Below are 20749 nucleotides of genomic sequence, written 5' to 3'. Positions count from 1 at the left end.
CTGGACTTTGGCCAGGAAGTTGTCCCTGGAGTGTCTGTTAGGGCAACTGCAAGCCAGCCTCATTCCTTTAGGGAGGGCTGAGCTGTGTGTCCACTCTCCAGGCTTTGAAATCCTTTGTTCTGTGTGTTTTTAACCTGGTGTCCTAGCTGCTTCTGGTGAGACAACAAACCCCACCCTTGCTGGAGGCAGAAGTTAGACTGTCCTATTTTTTGGTTTTAAAATAATTAAAAATAGATTTCTTTTTGTAGAATATTCAATAATTTTAGAAAATTCCCAAGACCTAGTGATGTTATGAAAATTATACATATAATGTCTATCTAAGTTATAAACATATTGAAATGTTTGCACTAATATTGTTGGAAGCAAATACTTTAAATATAACTATTTACTTTGGGGATGTGGAATTTGGGGAAATAGGTTTTCTTTCTCGTCTGTTTCTAACTTGGGTTTTTAACTTAGACACACTCATGTTGTATAAATCCACTCTGATCACGTCCCCCTGCTCCATGTCAATTATCCTGCCTTTATCAGTTCATGCTCACGTGGATACACAAGTCTGTTTGCAAAAACAAACTGTTTCTATGCTTTTGGGCCTTTCCTTACCCATGAACTCAGTAGCTGGGAACATTATGGAAATGAATGAGTCATAAGACAATTTCAGGAAGCAATCATCAGGCCAAACCTGTGCCTTTAGCTTCTGTGGAAGTAGGCAGAGGTGTCATCATCAATGACGTGATTTCATTTTATGTGAAGCAGGGTGTGTCTATAGCCACCTCCTTCTTAGTTTGAAAACTTGTGACTCAGTACTTTTCTCGTGTATATGAATTGAAAACATACTCATTGGTTACATAAAGCAATGGTTGATATTTTATTCTATATTGGTAACATCTTTTGTTTCAGATTAATTGCAAATGAGCAATAATCTTGGCTTCCTTCCCTTCATTTCTCCAATTAATTTTCTGGTATAAAATCAGTGTCTGTTTATCTATATGAATTGTAACTTTAATTTGGTGCTGTAGTCTTTCTTTTTAATTTCTTCTTCCCTATAGTGCACTAACGAACATCAAAATTCTCAACTTTGCTCATATACAGTTCTTTCTCTTTTTTTGAGGTTTAGACTATAATTACATAATTTCTTGCTTTCCTTTCTTTCCTCCTAACCATTCCATGTACTCCTCTTGCTCTTTATCAGATTCATGGACTATTTTATACTACATATTGTTTCATGGATATATGTACATGTATATATGCAACTTTATTTTTAAAGTATGATTAGTGTGATACATTTTTATATCAGTAAATACAAAGCTTATTCTTTTATTTATATTATTATTACTGTTTTGTCAAGACAGGGTTTTTCTGTGTATCTCTGGTAGCCCTGGAACTCGCTTTTGTTGTAGAATGTATTCTAAGGTGTGTTGCATTTGTTTATGCTGTGGGACATTCCACTCTTTTATGTTGCGTTTGTTTGACTCTGTGAAGCTGTTAGTCTCTGTCTAAAACAGCTGATGGTGTAACAAGATGGCCAACAGTCAGGCAGGAGAAAGGACAGGCAGTGCCGGAAGGCAGAGAGAATAAGGAAGAAGAAATCTGAGGGAAGAAGGAGCAAGAGAACGAGACCATGACTCCAGGGCCAGCCACCCAGCTACACAGCAAGCCACGGGGCAAGAAGTAAAGAAAGGGATACCGAAAGACAGAAAATGAAAGTCCAGAGGCTAAAGGTATATTGGTTAATTTAAATTAAGTAAAGCTGGCTAGAAACAAGCTTAGCTAAGGTCAGGCATTTATAATAAGAATAAGAATAAGCCTCTGTGTGTATTCATTTGGTAGCTGGGCGGCAGACCCCCACCCCCCAAAAAAGACTAAAGAGCAGAGAGTAAGAATAATAAGAGTAAAAAAATGATCAACAAGGGCCCGGAGAGATGGTTCAGAGGTTAAGAGCATTGGCTGTTATTTTTCCGGAGATCCTGAGTTCAATTCCCAGTAACCACATGACGGCTCACAATCATCTAGAATGAGATCTGGTGTCTTCTTCTGGGGTGTAGGCACAATGCAGACAGAAAACTGTATATACAATGAATGAATGAATGAATGAATGAATGAATGGCCAACAATGTTTTGGTGTTCCAACATGGAGCTAGAGTAAAAGAAAATCCGACTACAGGGCCCTGTCGACCAGGCTGACCTCGAACTCACAGAGCTCTGTCTCCCTCTGCCTGCCATGCTGGGATTAAAGGCATGTGCCACCACCATCCAGCTATTTTCATTACATTAAATAGCTACATTTCATTACATTTTTGAAATTATATGGCTTTACTGTAAAGATGTAGTAAGTACTTTTATCAGACAAGTGAATTTGTTGTCTACTCATTTTAGACTGAACTAGAGATGACTTATTTTGAAATTAAAATTATCATCCTCAATTAAGACACTATAACATTTTACTGCTAACAATCACCATATAGTTATCCATTTTATAAATTTAAAAGGACACACAAAGAGGTAACATGCACAAACGTGCTAGTAATGTGAAAGAAGCTAAGATTCTCCTTTTACTGAATGAGACACCTGAGAAACCACAGTGTGCGGGAGAAGAGTTCATGTGTGTTTGCTTTTGATTTTAGATGAATGAATATTAACTCTGGAGCCTGAACTGTGTTAGAAAATCCTCAAAATTATTTCTTGAGGAGATTGTTTTCACATTTAGTTAGATACTGTGTAAGTTCACACACAGGCATTGAAATGATTTTCAATTCATCCTTTTGATTACATAAAGTAATTTTTCAAAAATAGATGATATTCTACTTCCAGAGTGGTTAGTTATGATAGGTATGCTCTGTACTTAATTTATCACCAGTAATGAAGGGGTGTTTTGTTGAGTGACATTATGATCTCTCATAAGCTATTGAGAAAAAATAGTTGACAAATATCAGCGCAGTCACTATACCTTCTAGATTCCTGCTGCTCTATAATTGTGGATAGTCAACACTTGAAATGGGGCTAGTGCCACATGCTGAAAGAATGGTAGTGAAGATCATTGAACTAAACAACATACATCATGAAGTTTAGTTTTGCTTTTGCCTTCTTTTAAAAAGGACTAAGAAAATGTTTTAGTGCTTTACATTTCTATTGGACAGTGTTGTCCCAAATACAAGAAAAATATACCCAATTTAACTATGGGACAGCATTTTTTGTTCAAATTGTTTTCATTAAATTATGCTGGCAGTAGGGCCAATATTAGACCAGTGAAGCACGGAACATTCCTTGTGGGATGCTGACCCTTGTCCTTATCTCACGACGTGTCCTCTGTCCAGGAACCATGGATCCCTATAAAGAGCACCATACTTCTGCTCAGCTGCAATTTAACGTTTGCTTGTGACATATGACTTGGAGCACATTTCTTTCTTTGTGGATGACTGACGGCTTTCTGGTAGCTGTGAGTCAAACCCGAGGGAGACAGATACAAGACTTCCAAGCTCACCTTCCACCTTCCTCATCTGTAATGCCACCACAGTTTTATGTCACCGTTTCTCTTCTCTCTGGTAGTCTCATCACAACACTTCTTATTGTATGGGAAGAGAACAGTGTATGGACACTTACCAGTGTCCGATAGGTGAGATGCTATCAGTAGCAGAGGCAAACACTCTTACGGAAGCAGCGGCACTCCCCCAGTCCCCTTTCTCTCTCTGGGCATGCGCAGACTGTTTGGACCTTCCTGTCCTACTGGTATCAGTCTTTGCTCCTGCCCTTCGTATCTGCCTCGAGGTTCTGGACCCAAGTGTTCTCTTCCATAAAATTAAAATATACTGATTATAGAGCTGTGGGAATAGATGATGATGATAAAAAAGAGTGTCTGGAACATCAGCAGTAACAGTTATGTTGGACACGATCCTTTGGGTAGTACCATTGCAACTCTGTTTCTTCTTACTAGTAGACATGTATATTAAGGTTTTTATGTTGGACACGATCCTTTGGGTAGTACCATTGCAACTCTGTTTCTTCTTACTAGTAGACATGTATATTAAGGTTTTTATGTTGGACACGATCCTTTGGGTAGTACCATTGCAACTGTTTCTTCTTACTAGTAGACATGTATATTAAGGTTTTTATGTTGGACACGATCCTTTGGGTAGTACCATTGCAACTGTTTCTTCTTACTAGTAGACATGTATATTAAGGTTTTTATGTTGGACATGATTCTTTGGGTAGTACCATTGCAACTCTGTTTCTTCTTACTAGTAGACATGTATATTAAGGATTTTTTTTGTTGTTGTTTTCAGAGACAGGGTTTCTCCTGTGTGTGTAGCCCTGGTTGTCTTGGAACTTGATCTGTAGACCAGGCTGGCCTTGAATTTAGAGATCTGCCTTCCTCTGCCTCCTGAGTGCTGGAATTAGAGGTGTGTGCCACCATGCCCAGCTCAGTTAAAATTTAAAACTAAATTAATTTAATACTTTGTTTTTACTGAGTCCTGGATAGAATAAAGACACAGGCTTACTTGCTAAAAATTTGAATTCTGGTGAATCTAACAACTAATGTTTTAAAATGACTTTTCATATCACAATTACATATTACAGGTTGTTTGCATAAGAGGGCAAACCTTGTTCTGTAATTGAATAATGTTCTGAACAGGTTCACTTATCTACAAATTTTCTTGGCAGCTCACTTTAACCGGCAGTGTTGGCATGTTTTCTTTCCTCGGTGGTTTGTATGTAGAATTCCAGCAAGGTGTGCTAACAGTTCTTACTGCTTGTTATCTACAGAAATGTGGGTAAAAGGTGGTGACTCAGATGAACATGGCAGCTGCAATTTTCCTTGTTGACAAAACCCCACCTGTAATTGCGACCTTCTCTTCATATGTCAGAAAGTGAAAATTGTTGTTTCTAAAATATCTCTTCTACTCATTTATTTGAAACTTTCATTAGGGTTTTAAATAATATATTACTTTGTGCTTAATCAGCATTTTAATGCTTATATTTCTGTTCAACAAGGGAAACTTTTATCTGTGACATGTGGGACATCCCAGTGCAGCAAGAGATGAGTCTAAGCCAGTGCTTCAACCCATGGCAAGCTCCCCGGGAGCTCGGGTTATTATCATTCAGGGTTGTAAAACAGGATTTGCACATTTAAAACTTCTTGTGTGATCAAGGCTACTAATGAGAAGGCCGAGGGGAAGAAGTTCATATTAGTGTGGTGAAGGAACGTGGTGAAGTGTTTGGGCATCATTTTTAAGAAACAAATCAGTAGTTTGCATGCCTGGCATCTTGTCAAAACCCTCTTACCATTATTGCTAACTGTGAAAATTGACTTCAACTAATAGAATTATTTAGGGCACCTCCTTTATTTCTTCTCATCATAAGTCCCTTTTTTGTACTTATTTCTTCAGAATAAAACCAAAAAAAAAATGCATGCTGTCACTCCAACATGTGCAAGAACACTAGGGCACTGTTATACACAGAGCAGGGGCCAAATGATTACTGTTTTACAACAACAAAATTCCCAGGTGTAGTAAAACTTTAACAGAACGCTAATTTAACAGAATGCTAACTAATAAAATAATTTGACATCCAAATTCAGTATTCCACAGAAGGTAGTTTCTTTCACTATGTTACAGAGAGCCAGAAGCTTATCTTATACAGTATAGGGAAATTTTGGACCAAATTTAGCCATAAGTAATGTGACCCCTGTAAACCCCACAGTGTGTCAGCATTCACATTACTGCCTGACCTCAACTAGATTTTGATAGGTAGATGGAAGTATAATATTCGTGACTTCTCTGGTTTAAGCTACTCAGGCTTAAAGCAGAAGGAGCACACTTTGCTGCCACATACCAAGCAACAAGAAGTTGACCTCAGAGATTCTATTTCACCTATTGTTCAAATCTGACAACAACTGCAAATTGTCTGAACACCTTCAAAATAACTTGTAAATCTGATTTTTAAAGCTCAGAGTGTTGGTTTCTTTTCTTGGTTGTTTGGTTTTAGTGACAAGGTCTGCCTTTGTAGCTCAGGCTAGCCTTGGAACTCAGCTTCCTGGGTGCTGATTCTTTTAAAGTAGCTGCAAGTTTCATGAGTCAAAATGAGACTGCCCTCTTCTCCCCTCTCAGACTTCAATAGAGTTTAAGAAATAGTTATAGGGCAGCGTATCTGGGATATTTATTTTGCGGTTTCCTTTTTGAGATTTGGAGATTTGTAGGGGGTCTAACAAATGCATTCAAATTCCCTCAATTATATAATTTGGAATCTCTATCCGTCCAACTATATTCCTTCCATTAAACCATAAGACCTGAAAAAAATCCTAGAAAATACTCCCTAGTTCACTATTTTTGCTTAACCAATTCAAGTAAGCAACAAATGAGAATTTAGGTAGAGGAGGCAAAGAATACAGAAGGAGAAATCGTGACGTCAAATACAACATGGAATTTAACTTAAAGTTAGACATAGAATTTCTTAAAACTTATTAATAAAACTGATATTTCTCTTTTCAATAACATCAAATGTTTCACCACACCACCAAACTGAATCAATAATTACGTATAGCAGGAGACTATGGCCATAAAATGACCATCTCACAGCACCCGACCACATTCTCTGAGATTATGAAAAGCTAAACAGACCTGTTCACCTGTTCCTAAGAAGTTGCCACCCAAGGTTACTTCATTAAAACAAAAATATATTTTAATTTTAAAAGTCCTACGATATGTAAGCTCAGAAAGCCCTTAAAAGGAAGATTTACAGTCTTCCTTTGAGCTGGTCACTTTTGCTTACCACATACCTAGGAGGCTGGGGCGGCTCCTTTGAGTCATTGGGTATGAGGTTATAAATACTCTCGGAAGTGCAGGGTGGGTCCATGGCCACCGAGGATTTCTTAACAACTACTCAACTTTTGACTCCCTATCCAACTGTCTCTGCTCCTTTTCTCGCCGCTTTTTTCTTTTCTTGCTCTCTTAACAAGGAACTAAAATTTCTCTTTCGCATAATAATCTCCCTTTGACCCTTTCATAGTAACCCCTTTTCGGGAAGAACCTATTCTACTCCTCCAGAGACGGCCTAGCGTTGTTGACCGCGTGGTTGCTGTGGAAACAGTTGCTAGGAAACGGGCAGTGGCGGGCTGGTCCCTGTTTTGTAACTCCTTCTGCTGCCTGAGAAATACGTAAGAACGTTCCTGCGCCTTTGGGAAAGACGACATGAAAATAATGCCCCACCACCACCACTCATTTTTTTTTTTCTTTTATTATTCGGTGCATCTGGGAAGAAAAATTCTACTACAGGGAGCATGGCTGGTGCGCAGGCGTCACACAATAGTCTCCAACACGCGGGCCGCCCCCCTGTGGGGGCGGAGCTAGCGGCCGGGGGGGAAGGGGAAGAGCCGCGGGCCAGTGGGCGGGACGTGTTGTCACGTGGCCGACCTAGCGGCGCAGTCGGCGCAGGCGCAGATGCAGCGGCTTTGGGGCGGGCGTGCCGGCTGAGGCTACCTTGGAGGTGCCGAAGCTGCTTCTCTTTCCCTTTTCTCTCCCTGATCTTCTCTGGGTGGTTTACTTGGTGAGTTAATGGAGGAGGAAAGAAAGGCTGGCGCGGGTCGTTACCCTCATATCCTTCCTTCCGTCGCCCCCGATCGGGACCCGCGAGGCCATCCACCTGTCGCACCGGTTCCCGCGGCCCGCCCTGTGCTCCGCTAGGTCTCGGGAGCGCGGGCGCGAGTGCGAGCCTGCGCCAGCAGGACCAGCTTTTAGAAGAGGGCCTCGGATATTGCCAAGGTTTCAGCCCCCCCATCCCCTTTTGACATTTTTTTTTCGCTCTCCGACAAGTGCTTTTATTCCTTTTTGAGCCATTTGCTCTTCCGTTCATGCGTATGCACTAGTATCTGCACGCTCATTTAGAAACCTTGGCCCCAGCCACACTCTGTACTTTGGAAGAAAAAATCCATAGCTCTGAATCCACTGGGAAGGTGTCCAGCAGGGAAGTCGGAGCGCATCTCTTCTGCAGTCCTCACTGCCTAGTGGATGGGTTAAATGGCCTGGTGGTTTAGGGAGCTTTTCAGTTCCTACTTGGAAGGCTTCGCTCAATGCAAATCCTAATCTGAGACTCTTGGTAAATTTTATTCTATAAGAATAAAGAATAAATTTAATTTTCTGGTTTTTGATTTGATAGGATTTAATTTTTCTCGGTAGTCCATAGTTCAGATGAATGACCTTTTGGGGGAAAGATTCTCCTTATTTCACATCAGATTGAGTTTTTAAGAAAAACCTTTTATATAAATTTAGGTATAAACATTACCCATTTTTGCCTCGGAAAAAAAAGTTTGCTCTTCTTCTTTTTGTTTAACATATATAGAAAAAAATTCTTCAGGGACGTCTGTTCCTATGCTTGCTAAAGTTTGAATTATGATTTCATAAAATTAATCAACTTGCTAGTAGTCGTTAGCCAAGACATATATACCTTCCTGACCTCAGGATTGAACCCAGGGTTTCAGCTGTGCTAAGCCCATGGTTGAAGGCACAGTGATGCCTCAAGCCTTATATTTGTTCTAATTGGAAGGAGTCTATATGTGGGAAAAGATGTAAGAATGCCGCCTTCAATAAAGGGAATGGCGTAAGTAAACCCACATTATTGATGGATTCGATATGTTAATGTCCTGTTTGCTCAAGTTTATTCATAATCCCCCAAATCAATATCTGGCCACACATGTTTAGTCAATGGTGAACTTGCACATGGCATTGGAAATTTTGAATGTGGTACATGCACATTCCCAGCTGAAGTCAAAGGTGTTGGTTGTTTCTTTGGGGTTTCAGTAACAGATGCTCTTTTTACGTTTTGTTTGGCGCCACAGGTTCTGCACTCTCATGCTTTCCGTGGCCACGCAGACAGGTCCTAAACTGAGCACTCAGTTGCTCTGTAGTGGTTCCAAGTGTGAAGAGGCTGGTGTGTTTTACAGAGAAAACAGGTATGTTAAGATGGGTTTCATTTAGGCACGAGTTAAGTGCCGCTGGCGTGGTAATTAATAAGCAGTGTATGTAATGTCATTGAACAGATACACATATGTATTAACATTAATATAATCACTCATTGGAAAAAAGGATTGAACCTAAAGGCTTGTAGGAATCCACCCCGGCATTTCACCTAAGAATGAGTAGCGAGTGGCCTTGCACACCAGTTCAGGGAGAGAGGCGGCGTTATACCGCCTAACCCCTGTAGTGAAGACCCAGTTGACAGCTGGGAATTATTCCATCTTCTTTTCTCTTTTAATTAGCCTGACTAGGGCAGAGAGGCTTCAAAGTTATTTTCATGACTAAATATTACCAAACAAAATTTAGCATGTAGTTTACAGGTTTTCTTTCGAAAGGGCTCTATTGGGCTTGGCGCAGCGCTTGCTGCCTTCCAGCCCAAAGAGAACGTTTGCTGTGAAGTGCTACCGAAGCGGGACTTACCAATTCAGCTGCAGAGTAGTCTTGTGGTTTACTTTGCTCTCCCAGTGTCGTTTGGAAAGGGGAAATGAGATAAAGTTTAAAATGGGAGCTTGGGGGAAGTGAGGCCAAGAAGACTGGAGAAGATAAGGGAAGTTAATATGCATGTGTTTGCTTTTCCACTGTCTGCTTTTAATGGGATGGATATCAAGCATCCAATATAAAGTTGAATCAAACGTGGAAGATTAATTGTTCATGAAAACAAAACAAACCAGCAACTCAGGTATTACACAGTTCCGGGAGAGTGTGTGTGTGTGTGTGTGTGTGTGTGTGTGTGGTGAGTTGTTTGATGTGTGTGTGTACCTAAGAGTGTACCTGTCATAAATAGATTAATTATGCTGTTTTGCACAGTGTCCTTAAAAGCAGGTAGTACTAACACATGGTACCAGAGTGCAGTTTTATAAATTGCTGAGTGATTTAAGTTAAAATTTTCTCTAGGCTTTGCTATACTCTACAGAGTATATCAGACTGCATGGCAAAATTGTTTGTGATTTAGGGGAAGCACCATTGTTCTCTCTGAAAATTTATAAGTGATATGCTTAGCCTCTTCTCTGCATAATTCGTTTGGTCTACAGATTCTTTGATAGTTGTCATTGACTGGCAATGATTACTATTAATATATTTGTGCTAGTCACCAGAATATACACTTTGAATTTATCACGGACCTGTTTCAGTAGCTAAGATGTGTATGTGGGTGGCAGGGGCTTGCAGGCTTTTCATGGTAATTTGGATGGATAAAATCTGAAAGAACAATTTTGGTCCTTATTTCATAGCTTTTAGTTCACTGGTCAGCCCCTCATTAAACATCTAATTAAATGATTAAAATCACATGTCACTGTGGAAGATTTTGCAGTTGTTATTATTTGGTTATATTGTCTTTTTATTTTATTTTATATGTACGAGTGTTTTGCTCACATAGATAGCTGTGTATCGTGTGCCTGTCTGGTGTCCAGAGAGGTAAGAAGAGGGTACCAGATCCTGGGAACTAGATTGGCAGATGGCTGTGAGCTGCTGTGTGGATGCTGGGAATCAATTTCTGGTCCCAGGCAAGGACAAGTACTCTTCCCTTCTGAGTCATCTCTCCAGTCCTGGTTATGGTTATGTTGTCTTTTATTGCTTAATGGTAAAAATGCCTTCTTTATTGTTAGCAAAGTTCTTTGCTGTTATACTATAAATGTTGCAATAAAGAAAAGTCCAATATCTTAATCATTCAATAATAGATGATTTACAAATTTCAGGTGCCATTTGAAGTATTTATGCATGATTTTATGATACTGTATAAAGTTCTGATTAACTTGAAATTCTTTTTCATTGTAGACCCTGCTTTCTTCAAAGATTGGCTTTGCCTCGGTCTTGCTAGACTCTTCATCTATGGTTCCTGTTATTTTGCGTTTGTATTTCAATGGAGTTAGACACAGCAGCATACAAAGTCAGTGGGAAATGAATTCTTTCTCTTGTTAGGTTGAAGTGCTTGTAAGTAAAATTCAGAAATAACTTTTTAAAAATGGTCTAAAGATTTTATTGCAAAACAGAGTTTAGGTAGTATCAATAGCAGTATACTGTTGGAAATTTTTTATAGTTTTTTACTTAATTTTTGATATAGTTTACTTCATATTAGTTCTATCAGAGAGCATGCCTATAAAATTATATCAGTCAATTTAAGAAATATTGCAAGCTATTAAATTTTATTGTAGCAAAATATTTGATATCTGGCATGTTTTGTTTTACGGATGAGTACATTTCCAAAGGCAGGCACAGGATTGATATGAACAATTGTAGATCATCTCCATATGCCGAAAAGGTTTTCTGTCCTCATGAGTTTCTTTACTTCTCTGAAGTCTAGAATTCTCACCATTAATGATGCTTATAGAAACATAAACGGAAGTGAGGGCCTCATTAATTAGTCTTTATTAATTTTGGCACATTTTCCATTTCACTATGGCCTTTAAAGGCATCGAATATACAAATATGTTAACATGACCCTCAAGAGTCTGCAGGTTAAAGACACATAGGGAAGAGAAGGGCACATGTGGAATTGCAGATTAGAAAATTGTTTATGCATCTTATAAGCAAGTGTGCTTGTTTATTCTAGTTTCCTGTTGTGGATTTTATGAGAAATTAATAAATAATGATAGTCTATCAACATGATCATAAAAATAAGTTGAATATTAAGAGTGTGTCTCAGCTTTTACGAGTTGCAAATACTTGTTACTACAACTGCACATTTTATCCGGATGTGTTATAAGCCAACAAATCGTGACCCTGTCTTTGTCACAGTGCTCCTACAAGGAAGAGAGATGCCAATGGGACTTACTGTGTCTTTATGAAGACGCGTGATAGGACGTTTTCTGAATAAGATTTCTGTTGTTAACATTTGCTTTGTATCATACTGGGAGTCATACATATTTTTTTGAAGTTTCGTTTTATTGGTGTCTTGAAATTTGAAAAGATATTAACAAATACTGTGTGTTTCTTTCTGACAACCAAATAGACGTAATAGTAGAAGAGGGACTGGGAGGGAGGGGATGGGAGAGGAGAGGCAGGAGGGGTGGAGAAGGGGTGGAGAAAGGCAGTCAGGTTAATGAAAGCATGATGGCTTAGTGAAGCTCATTGCTTTGTATAATTAATATGTCATAATTATATCAGTTTATTAAGGAAGATAGTATACAGTGTATCTCGTATAATACTTCTTAAGTGTCCCATCAGTTTGAAGTAGTTTGAACGTCTTATGTGTTGAAGGCATGAATATATTTAATCTTATCGGGATTTTAACCATTTCTTGAAATAAGTAACTAAATGTCGTTATGTCTTTAAAGGGTCTAAAGTCAACCCTAGGTTGGCTTGGACAGAAAAGTGGAAAGAAATGCTGAACTTTACCAGATGTCAACATCTGAAACAGATAACGCGGAAGTGTTTTTCTAGTGCACCGGTTAACGTGCGGACTCACATGCAGCGCTTGCTCTCACGGGCCTTTGCATATGCAGGATCAGGGAAGTCATGGCACTCAATCCACTCTCTTGTTGGAGACAAAAATATTATCCTGATGGGGCCTCCTGGTGCAGGGAAAACGACAGTAGGTAGAATAATAGGTCACAAACTAGGTCGCTGTGTTATTGACGTGGTCGATGACATCCTTGAGAAAACCTGGAAGATGAGCGCTTCTGAAAAGTTGCAGGATGTTGGTCATGAGCAGTTTTTAGAAGAAGAAGGAAAAGCCGTGTTAAACTTGTCTGCATCTGGAAGTGTGATTTCCCTCAGTGGGTCCAATCCCATGCATGATGCTAGTATGTGGCATCTGAAGAAAAATGGGATTGTTGTGTACCTGGATGTGCCTCTAGTGGATATAATTAATCGTCTGAAATCAGTGAGAGTTAGCAGGATTGTTGGTCAGAACTCGGGAGCGTCTATGAGAGACCTCCTGCAGCACAGAAGACTGTACTATAAGAAGTGGTATGACACTCGAGTCTTCTGTGAGAGCGGGGCTTCCGCCGAGGAGGTTGCAGACCGAGTGCTGGATGCGGTGAAACGATACCAAGATGTGGATTCAGAGACTTTCATTTCAACAAGGCACGTGTGTCCCAAAGACCTTGACAAGAAGCCTCCACCAAAATGTTTCAGTGAAGCTGTGATTGAGGGATTGGCTTCTGATGGCGGACTCTTTGTCCCTGAGAAGGAGTTTCCAAAATTAAGCTGTGGGGAGTGGAAAAGCCTAATAGGAGCGACCTACATAGAGAGAGCGCAGATACTTCTGGAAAGGTGTATTCACCCTGCGGACATACCTGCCACCAAGTTGGGAGAAATGATTGAAACTGCTTACGGGGACAGCTTTGCCTGCTCCAGAATTGCCCCCGTCAGGCACCTGTCAGGCAACCAGTTCATCCTGGAGTTGTTCTATGGGCCCACGGGGTCCTTCAAGGATTTGTCTCTGCAGCTCATGCCGCATATCTTTGCCTACTGCATCCCACCAGGTTGCAATTATGTGATCCTTGTAGCTACTTCAGGAGACACAGGGAGTGCAGTCTTAAACGGGTTTAGCCACCTTAGTAAAAACGACAAGCAAAGGATAGCTGTGGTCACATTTTTCCCAGAGAGTGGAGTTAGTGGTTTTCAAAAAGCACAGATAATTGGCAGTCAGAGAGAAAACGGATGGGCAATAGGTGTCAGGTCAGATTTCGATTTTTGCCAGACGGCTATAAAAAAAATATTTAACGATTCTGATTTTACTGGCTTTCTGACTGTGGAATATGGAACAGTCTTAAGTTCAGCAAATTCTATAAATTGGGCTCGGCTGCTTCCCCAAGTAGTTTATCATGCATCTGCCTATCTTGATCTTGTTAGCCAAGGGTTTATTTCCTTTGGAAGCCCAGTAGACGTCTGTATCCCCACAGGAAACTTTGGGAACATGCTAGCAGCAGTCTATGCCAAGATAATGGGGATCCCTATCCGAAAATTTATCTGTGCCTCTAATCAGAACCACGTTTTGACAGATTTCATAAAAACGGGACATTATGACCTAAGGGATAGGAAATTAGCACAAACATTTTCACCGTTAATAGATGTTCTCAAGTCTTCAAACCTGGAGCGACACTTATACTTGATGGCCAACAAAGATGGACAGTTAGTGGCAGATTTATTTAATCAGTTGGAGAACCAGCTTCACTTCCAAATAGAGAAGATGCTCGTCCAGAAGCTGCAGGAGGACTTTGTTGCTGACTGGTGTTCTGAGGGAGAGTGCCTCGCAGCCATCAGCACTACCTACAACACGGCAGGGTATATTCTGGACCCACACACGGCTGTCGCAAAGGTGGTTGCAGACAAGATGCAAGACAGAAGCTGCCCGGTGATCATCTCATCGACAGCTCACTACTCCAAGTTTGCGCCCGCTATCCTGCAGGCCCTGAAGATTAAAGAGCTCAACGAGACATCATCAAGCCAGCTTTACTTACTGGGCTCGTACAATGCATTACCACCTCCTCATGAGGCTTTGTTAGAGAGAATGAAACAGCAAGGGAAGATGGACTACCAGGTTTGTGCAGCTGACGTGAACGCCCTGAAGAGCCATGTAGAAAGTCTGATCCAAAATCGGTTCATAAGGAAGTCTGAGTAGAGTATTCTTGGCAAGAAGCAAAAAATAAATCTAGACAGTTGGTTGGGACTACAGTAGCGTTTTGTTTTGTGTAAATGTTGTGTGTGCATCTGTTGGAAACCCAGTGCCCTGACCCCTGGGCCTGACCTTACACCTGCAGTGACCCCCAGGTCCTCCAGAAGAGACCTTCCAGCATCGCCCCTGGAGCCTGGTGCTGTCAAGCTTCATTCTCTGCTTATGGGGCATATGGCAGTTTCTCCTTCACCCCCACTTCTGAGAGGAACAAAATACTGGTATCTAGCTTGGTATTTAAAAATATTTAAGCACAGCTAAGTACTGCATCTGTAGCCATTTACTGTTTATTGTTCAAACCGTTTGCTGCTTGAGATAGTTAACTCACATAGCAAAAATAGGAAGTTAGTTCATTAATATTGGAGCCATATTTTTTTAACCCTTTCAAGCTCCAGCTTGGACAGTGGTTGCTTGTGTGTATCTACCCTGTCCAGTTAGAGTTGGCGGACTGTTCACTACCCTTAGAATATTTGTAGTTAGGCTGAGGACGTCTGAAAGTTGAGCCAGCACTTGACTCTAGGGTGTAGCAATCAACAGAACTGCAGAGTGTAGTATACAGAAATAAAACCACCTACTTCAAGAGGAAGGGGTTCCAAAATCAGTAATGTTTAAAAGTTTTAATAAAAGTACAATTATAGACAACAGCTTTTCTATATTATTCAAAGTCTGTTCCTATTTGTCTCAAATTTAATAAACATTTTTGGGCACCTAACCCACTCAAATTAATGCAAATGCTTAATGTTCATTGCTGTGTAGTGGCAGTGATTTTAACTGCTCTGTGTGTATTTCCTGAATATTTACTTTCTGGATTACAGGTTGTCACTGACCTGAAGTGTCTCCACCACAAGATGGCATTCCTTGCAGAGTGTCTTTGCTGATGATGTTCTGCATCTAGTTAGCTTAACTTAATTTAAAAATTAAAATGATAAAAAATATTAATAGTTTTAAAGGGCAAGGGGCAATCTGTTTTACAAGTTTGAAATTAAATCAATTTCATTTTAGCATCAGATCTCTGGCTTGGCTTTTAAAACGTAGTTCTACAGCCTGTCATGAGGCTGGGAATGTCCCTGCTCCAGTGCTTGCCTAGCATGCACAGAACTCTGGGTTCCAACCTTAGCACATAGGAAGGTAGACACAGTGCTTAAAAGACATGTTAAGCTACATAGTTTGAGGCCAGCCTGGGATACACGAGATCCTGTCTTTTAAAAAAAGCCAGAAATGAAAAACCTGAAGCAGTTTATGATGATGGAGTCGCAAAGCTCGAGGTGTTTGTGTATAAAGTCTATCATTTCAGAATATTTGCTTCCATGGATAGAGTTAGAGAATTATCCTAATGCTGCCGTGTGCATGATAATGCATTCTCGGAAATAATGGGATGACGTTAAAATTCTTGATTTTGGACTCAACACCTGATGGAAGAACGCATGGTGTCAGAGTGACATACAGCACAAAATAACCACAAAATATGTGTGAATATTAAAAAGCAAGTGATGAGGCCAGGTGGGGCAGAGCTGAACAGAAAACGGAATAAGGTGTGGGTGCGGTGGCACGCACGTGTGGTCCCAGCACCCGGGAAGCTGAGGCAGTAGGACTGCGAACTTGAGACCATGTGTGCTACATAAACGAGCTAACAAAAGGAAACACTGCTGTAAGGTAACCAGGTTCCACAGCAGATGGAGTACCGGGGCGCAGTTTTTGGAGCAGGCAATGGGGAGAAAATGCCGCGTCTGCCTGCTTTGCTCTCCGTTGTGCGCTTGTGTCTAAATGGTTACCTAGTGTCTTCATGTGTGTGGTTCCCCATCATCCCTCAGCTCTTCTTTTTGTGTTTGTTTTGAGACAGGGTCTCAGGATGTAGCCCCAACTGGCCTGAAATACCCTATGTCGAACAGGCTGGCCACAAACTCACAGATCCTCCCGCCTCTGCCTCCCAAGTGCTGGGATTGAGGGCGTGCGCCATCACCGCCCATGTGATTGAGGCGGTGGTCATCCTTTCAAGGGCTTGTGTCCGGCTGAGCCCTGTGCCGGGTTTCCTTCAACTCTGATAATGTGCCTCATTCCTCTCCTGTTTCCTCAACTTCTCCCGGGAGCCTGACTTCCTGTGCATTTAGATGCTCCTTTCATAGTTTAGCATTCAAAGCAAACCTTGCTAAGCACCCACACGTCTCCCCAACTATGCTTCTGCATGTTCTACCCAAGATGTAGTGCTATGTGATCCCCCATAATCATCTCCACTGCACAGTGTGATGCAGGGTGGGTAGTGAAGCCTGAGGTGGAGAGCAAAGACTGTGCCCCTCTTAGCATTTATTCCTCCTCTAAGAAGTAGCTATCCCAAACGTCATGTTAGTCAGCGTGCGTGCGTGCGTGCGTGCGTGCGTGTGTATTTGCTTTATTTAGTTTTGAACTTCATTTATTATCTATCTAATTTTTTGAGACGGGGTTTCTCTGTGTAGCTTTGGAGACTGTTTTGGAACTCACTCTGTAGAACAGGCTGGCCTCCAACTCACAGAGATCCTCCTGCCACTGCCTCCCAAGTGTTGAGATTAAAGGCGTGCACCACCACTGCCCAGCGAACTTCTTCAATTTTCTGTAAATAAAATCATACTGCATCATCTATTTATTGTGGTTGAACACTTTAAAACTATGACAACCAGATGAATTAAGCTATGGCTCACTGACTTTTCTTAGTATAAGATAATATATATATATATAATATGTAAGCATATCACAATATGCTTATCAATTTGTGAGTGTTTTACTAATTTTTCTCTGTTCTTGTATCCAATGAGTATATCATTTTGTAAAATTCTAGTAATGTGTTTTATCTTGACATTACAATAAGAATGTACATATGAAATTATTTTATAATTACATGCCTACAGTGAATTTATAAGACTTTGAAAAACAGATAAGAATTTTTGTTTTGTTTTGTTTTGTTTTTTGAAACAAGTTTTTCTGTGTAGTCCTGGCTGTCCTGGAACTCTCTTTGTAGATCAGGCTTGTCTTGAACTCAGAGATACCTGTACCTCTGCCCCTCCTGAGTATTGCAATTAAAGATGTGTGCATGACCACTGGGCTACAAGTAAGGTTTTTAATTGTGCATTTTAGAAATTATAAAATGATTCAATCAAAATAAAGTTAAGACAGTACTGTATGATGCTTTAGAGTTGAAAAGTTACCCACTGGAAAATCATGGATGGTGCAGTGTTGCCCTAAATCCGCTGGCACACCTGGTTTATAATTCAGACTGCTTGATGTCACCATAACAAAAATAGACTTTACATCACCAGCAAACCCATGAAATGTAATCTGCTTTTGTTTCCATTTGGTAACATAAATAAAATCTACATATGAAATAATCATTGTGGGGGGCTCCATCTACACTCTAGCCATTAAAGTCATTAGCTTTATCTCTTACATTTTTATCTCTTTATATTTTTTTATCTCTTTATATATATTTATATATTTTTATCTCTTTATATTTTTTACTTACAAGTAGATTCTTTCAAAGACAAACTTCTCACTTAAAGCAAAGCAAAGAAGTAGCAAATGTAACAGAAGAGAGAACCGTCAAAGAGAAGACATCAAGCAATATTTTTATGAAAGTAAAGTAGGTTGCTTCCTGCTGAAGTTTGCTTTTGGTTGTTAGCTGTCTTTAATTTGTGAGTCTGGGGGCTGGAGAGATGGCTTGTCAAGTGCACTGGCTATTTTTCCAAAGGACCCAAGTTTGATTGGCAGCACCCACATGGCACCTTACAACCATTTGTCACTCCAGTTCCAGGGATACAGTCCTCTCCTGGCTAATGTCGATACCAGGCTTGTGCACGGGGCACAGACATACAGCAAAACACAAACATTTTTAAAATAAACGTTCTAGGGGACATGATGAAACACATGAAATCCAAAGCTTAAAATTTAAGTGAAAGTTAAATAGGCAAATGGGACCGGAGAGAACATGGCCCAGAGTGTGGTATGTAGTGTTCATTTTCAAACAAAGGGAGTTTTAAAGATGAGGCTAGGAAGGCAAGATCCGTTTTGATTTGATTTCTGAACGCTATGTGATGTCACTGAGGAAGTTTAAGTTGAATACTGCAGTCCTTTTTAAAAAGTTATGTTATGAGAGTGTTTTGCTTACATCCTCAGAGGTCAGAAGAGGTCCCTGGGTTTCCTAGAACTGGAGTAATAGACAGTTCTCAGCCACCATGTGGCAGCTGGGTGTTGAACCTGGGCCCTTTGCGAGAACAAATGCTCTTAACTACCGAGCCGTCGCTCCAGATCCACGCTAACCCTTTTAGTTTAGAGAGATCGTGTTGGCTGCTAGATGGAGGTAGAGGAATTAAAATTCACAGGTCCAAGACCAATTAGAAGGCCAGAGCCTGGGCCAAAACACACAGCCTTTCTTCCTGCCTGTCTCCTGTCTTCATATGCTGTCCCACCCTCCTCCCAGGCCTTCCCTCCAGCAGGACCACTTCTCTATGGTTGCCATATTCCAAAAGCAGAAATAGAAACTGTAAGGCTGATTAAGGCATAGAATGATCCAGAACATCACTCCTACTGCACTGTACAGAAGCTGGCAAGTTCAAGGTGCTGCCCCTTGTGAGTGGAGTAGCAAAGTCAAACAGTAAAGGAATGTGGGATGAGGTCATCCGTGGGGCCGTTTTATACACTCGACCACAGTTATAACAGGTGGGCATTACACCAGGAAGACAGTTCATTGTTCATGATTTGAGAATTCTAACACTAATAATGTTGATTCCTGTACCTCATAGTATTTGATCGTATGGCCTTTCTTTATTAAACAGAATCAGGATTCTGTTTTTCTTTGGTGAAAATTTGCCATGCTTAAGTTCAGGAATAGACACAAGTTCATGCCATTTGTTAACCTCCCTTCAAAGCTTCACCAGATGACTCCCTCCATTGGCAAAGCCTTTGCTGGCATGATGAGGACCTGAGTTTGATTTCTGGAACCCGTGTTTAGTATATGTCATTCCCCCCTACTGTCTAAAGCTACTTACATGGATTTTGCTCATCTAGTCATGACACATTTGTTGACGTGGAATTCTTAGATAAAGGGTATGGACATTTAAAATAAGTTTGTGATCCTTCAGAAAGGACCCTATCTCAGCCTTCTGGTTCCCATGGCTTTGATGAGGCACAGTGTTTGTCTGGGCCACTGTCTCTTTGTGTGGAACATAACTCTTTCCTATCTTTTTGAGAGATTTTGGTTTGGCTTTGTTCTGTTGTTTTGCTCTTCTCTCTTTTCAGCAGTTGCATGGTGCATCTAAGCATGGCTTTCTATGTATTCATCTTACTTGGAGTTTTGTAAGCTGCTTGAATGTGTACAGTTCTTTCTTTCACGCATGTTGATAGACTTCTGGTTATTCACCGCTTATCCTGCCTCAATCTCTTATCTCTTTAGAATTCTGCTTACTTGTGACTTATATAAAAGTCCTATGGTACCTTTAATCCCAGCAATTGAGAGGCAGAGGCAAGAAGATCTCTGAGTTCAAGGCCAGCCTGGTCTACACTTCTAATTTCTTTTTTTTAAAATATTTATTTATTTATTATGTATACAATATTCTGTACTGTGTGTTTGCTTGCAGGCCAGAAGAGGGCACCAGACCCCATTACAGATGGTTGTGAGCCACCATGTGGTTGCTGGGAATTGAACTCAGGACCTTTGGAAGAGCAGACAATGCTCTTAACCTCTGAGCCATTTCTCCAGCCCCTACACTTCTAATTTCATTATTTTAGTGGAATTACCATTACCATTTTCTGCATGTTTATTTTTTATATTGAAAAGGGAAGTAGTGCTTATTTTTTGTCAATGATGAAAGTTTATTATTTAAAATTTCTTCTTTGGTAGTTTGATACATGTTTACAATATATTTACATAGTAACCACTCCAACTCCTCCTGGACACACCCCACATTTTCCTCCCAACTTTGTGTTCTTCCCCTCCCCCTGCTCTCATGTATGCTTGTGAGCACACAATCACAGGATTAGTTAGTGCTAACCAATGCACATGGGTGTGGAGTCATCTGATGGAGTCTGAGCAACCTACAATAGTTCACACTCCCAGGATCCATCAGCTGCCAGTAGCTCCTCAGCTAGGTGTGAGAATTCATACCTC

The 20749-nt window shown here is 40.5% G+C and overlaps 2 protein-coding genes across 3 annotated transcripts in view; one reads left to right on the top strand and one right to left on the bottom strand.

Annotated features, from left to right (window-relative positions):
• Positions 1-6849, bottom strand: part of Enkur (enkurin, TRPC channel interacting protein) — a 32390-nt gene extending 25541 nt beyond the window's left edge. The window contains exon 1 of the mRNA XM_038335532.1: positions 6773-6849. Within this exon, the coding sequence (XP_038191460.1) occupies positions 6773-6849 (77 nt within the window). The remainder of the gene's footprint in view (positions 1-6772) is intronic.
• A 559-nt stretch (positions 6850-7408) lies between these two features.
• Positions 7409-15345, top strand: Thnsl1 (threonine synthase like 1). 2 transcript variants are annotated; one of them, XM_038335179.1, is made up of 5 exons: positions 7409-7539; positions 8828-8941; positions 9614-9684; positions 10779-10934; positions 12278-15345. In XM_038335179.1, exon 5 carries the CDS (start codon positions 12325-12327, stop codon positions 14566-14568), a length of 2244 nt encoding a protein of 747 aa, XP_038191107.1. In that variant the 5' UTR covers positions 7409-7539; positions 8828-8941; positions 9614-9684; positions 10779-10934; positions 12278-12324; the 3' UTR covers positions 14569-15345. The 2 variants fall into 2 exon arrangements, with proteins under 2 accessions (XP_038191107.1, XP_038191106.1); XM_038335178.1 differs by lacking the exon at positions 9614-9684.
• Positions 15346-20749: the final 5404 nt, after the last annotated feature.

The sequence above is a fragment of the Arvicola amphibius genome, chromosome 6, assembly GCF_903992535.2.
Source record: "Arvicola amphibius chromosome 6, mArvAmp1.2, whole genome shotgun sequence".
NCBI classification, from domain to species: domain Eukaryota; kingdom Metazoa; phylum Chordata; class Mammalia; order Rodentia; family Cricetidae; genus Arvicola; species Arvicola amphibius.
Note: the sequence above shows the minus strand (reverse complement) of the source record. Positions and strands in the feature narration are given on the sequence as shown.

What these genes read in the sequence shown, in the direction of transcription:
- Thnsl1 (XM_038335178.1), top strand. Translation starts at nt 12,325, where the DNA reads ATGCTGAACTTTACCAGATGTCAACATCTGAAACAGATAACGCGGAAG.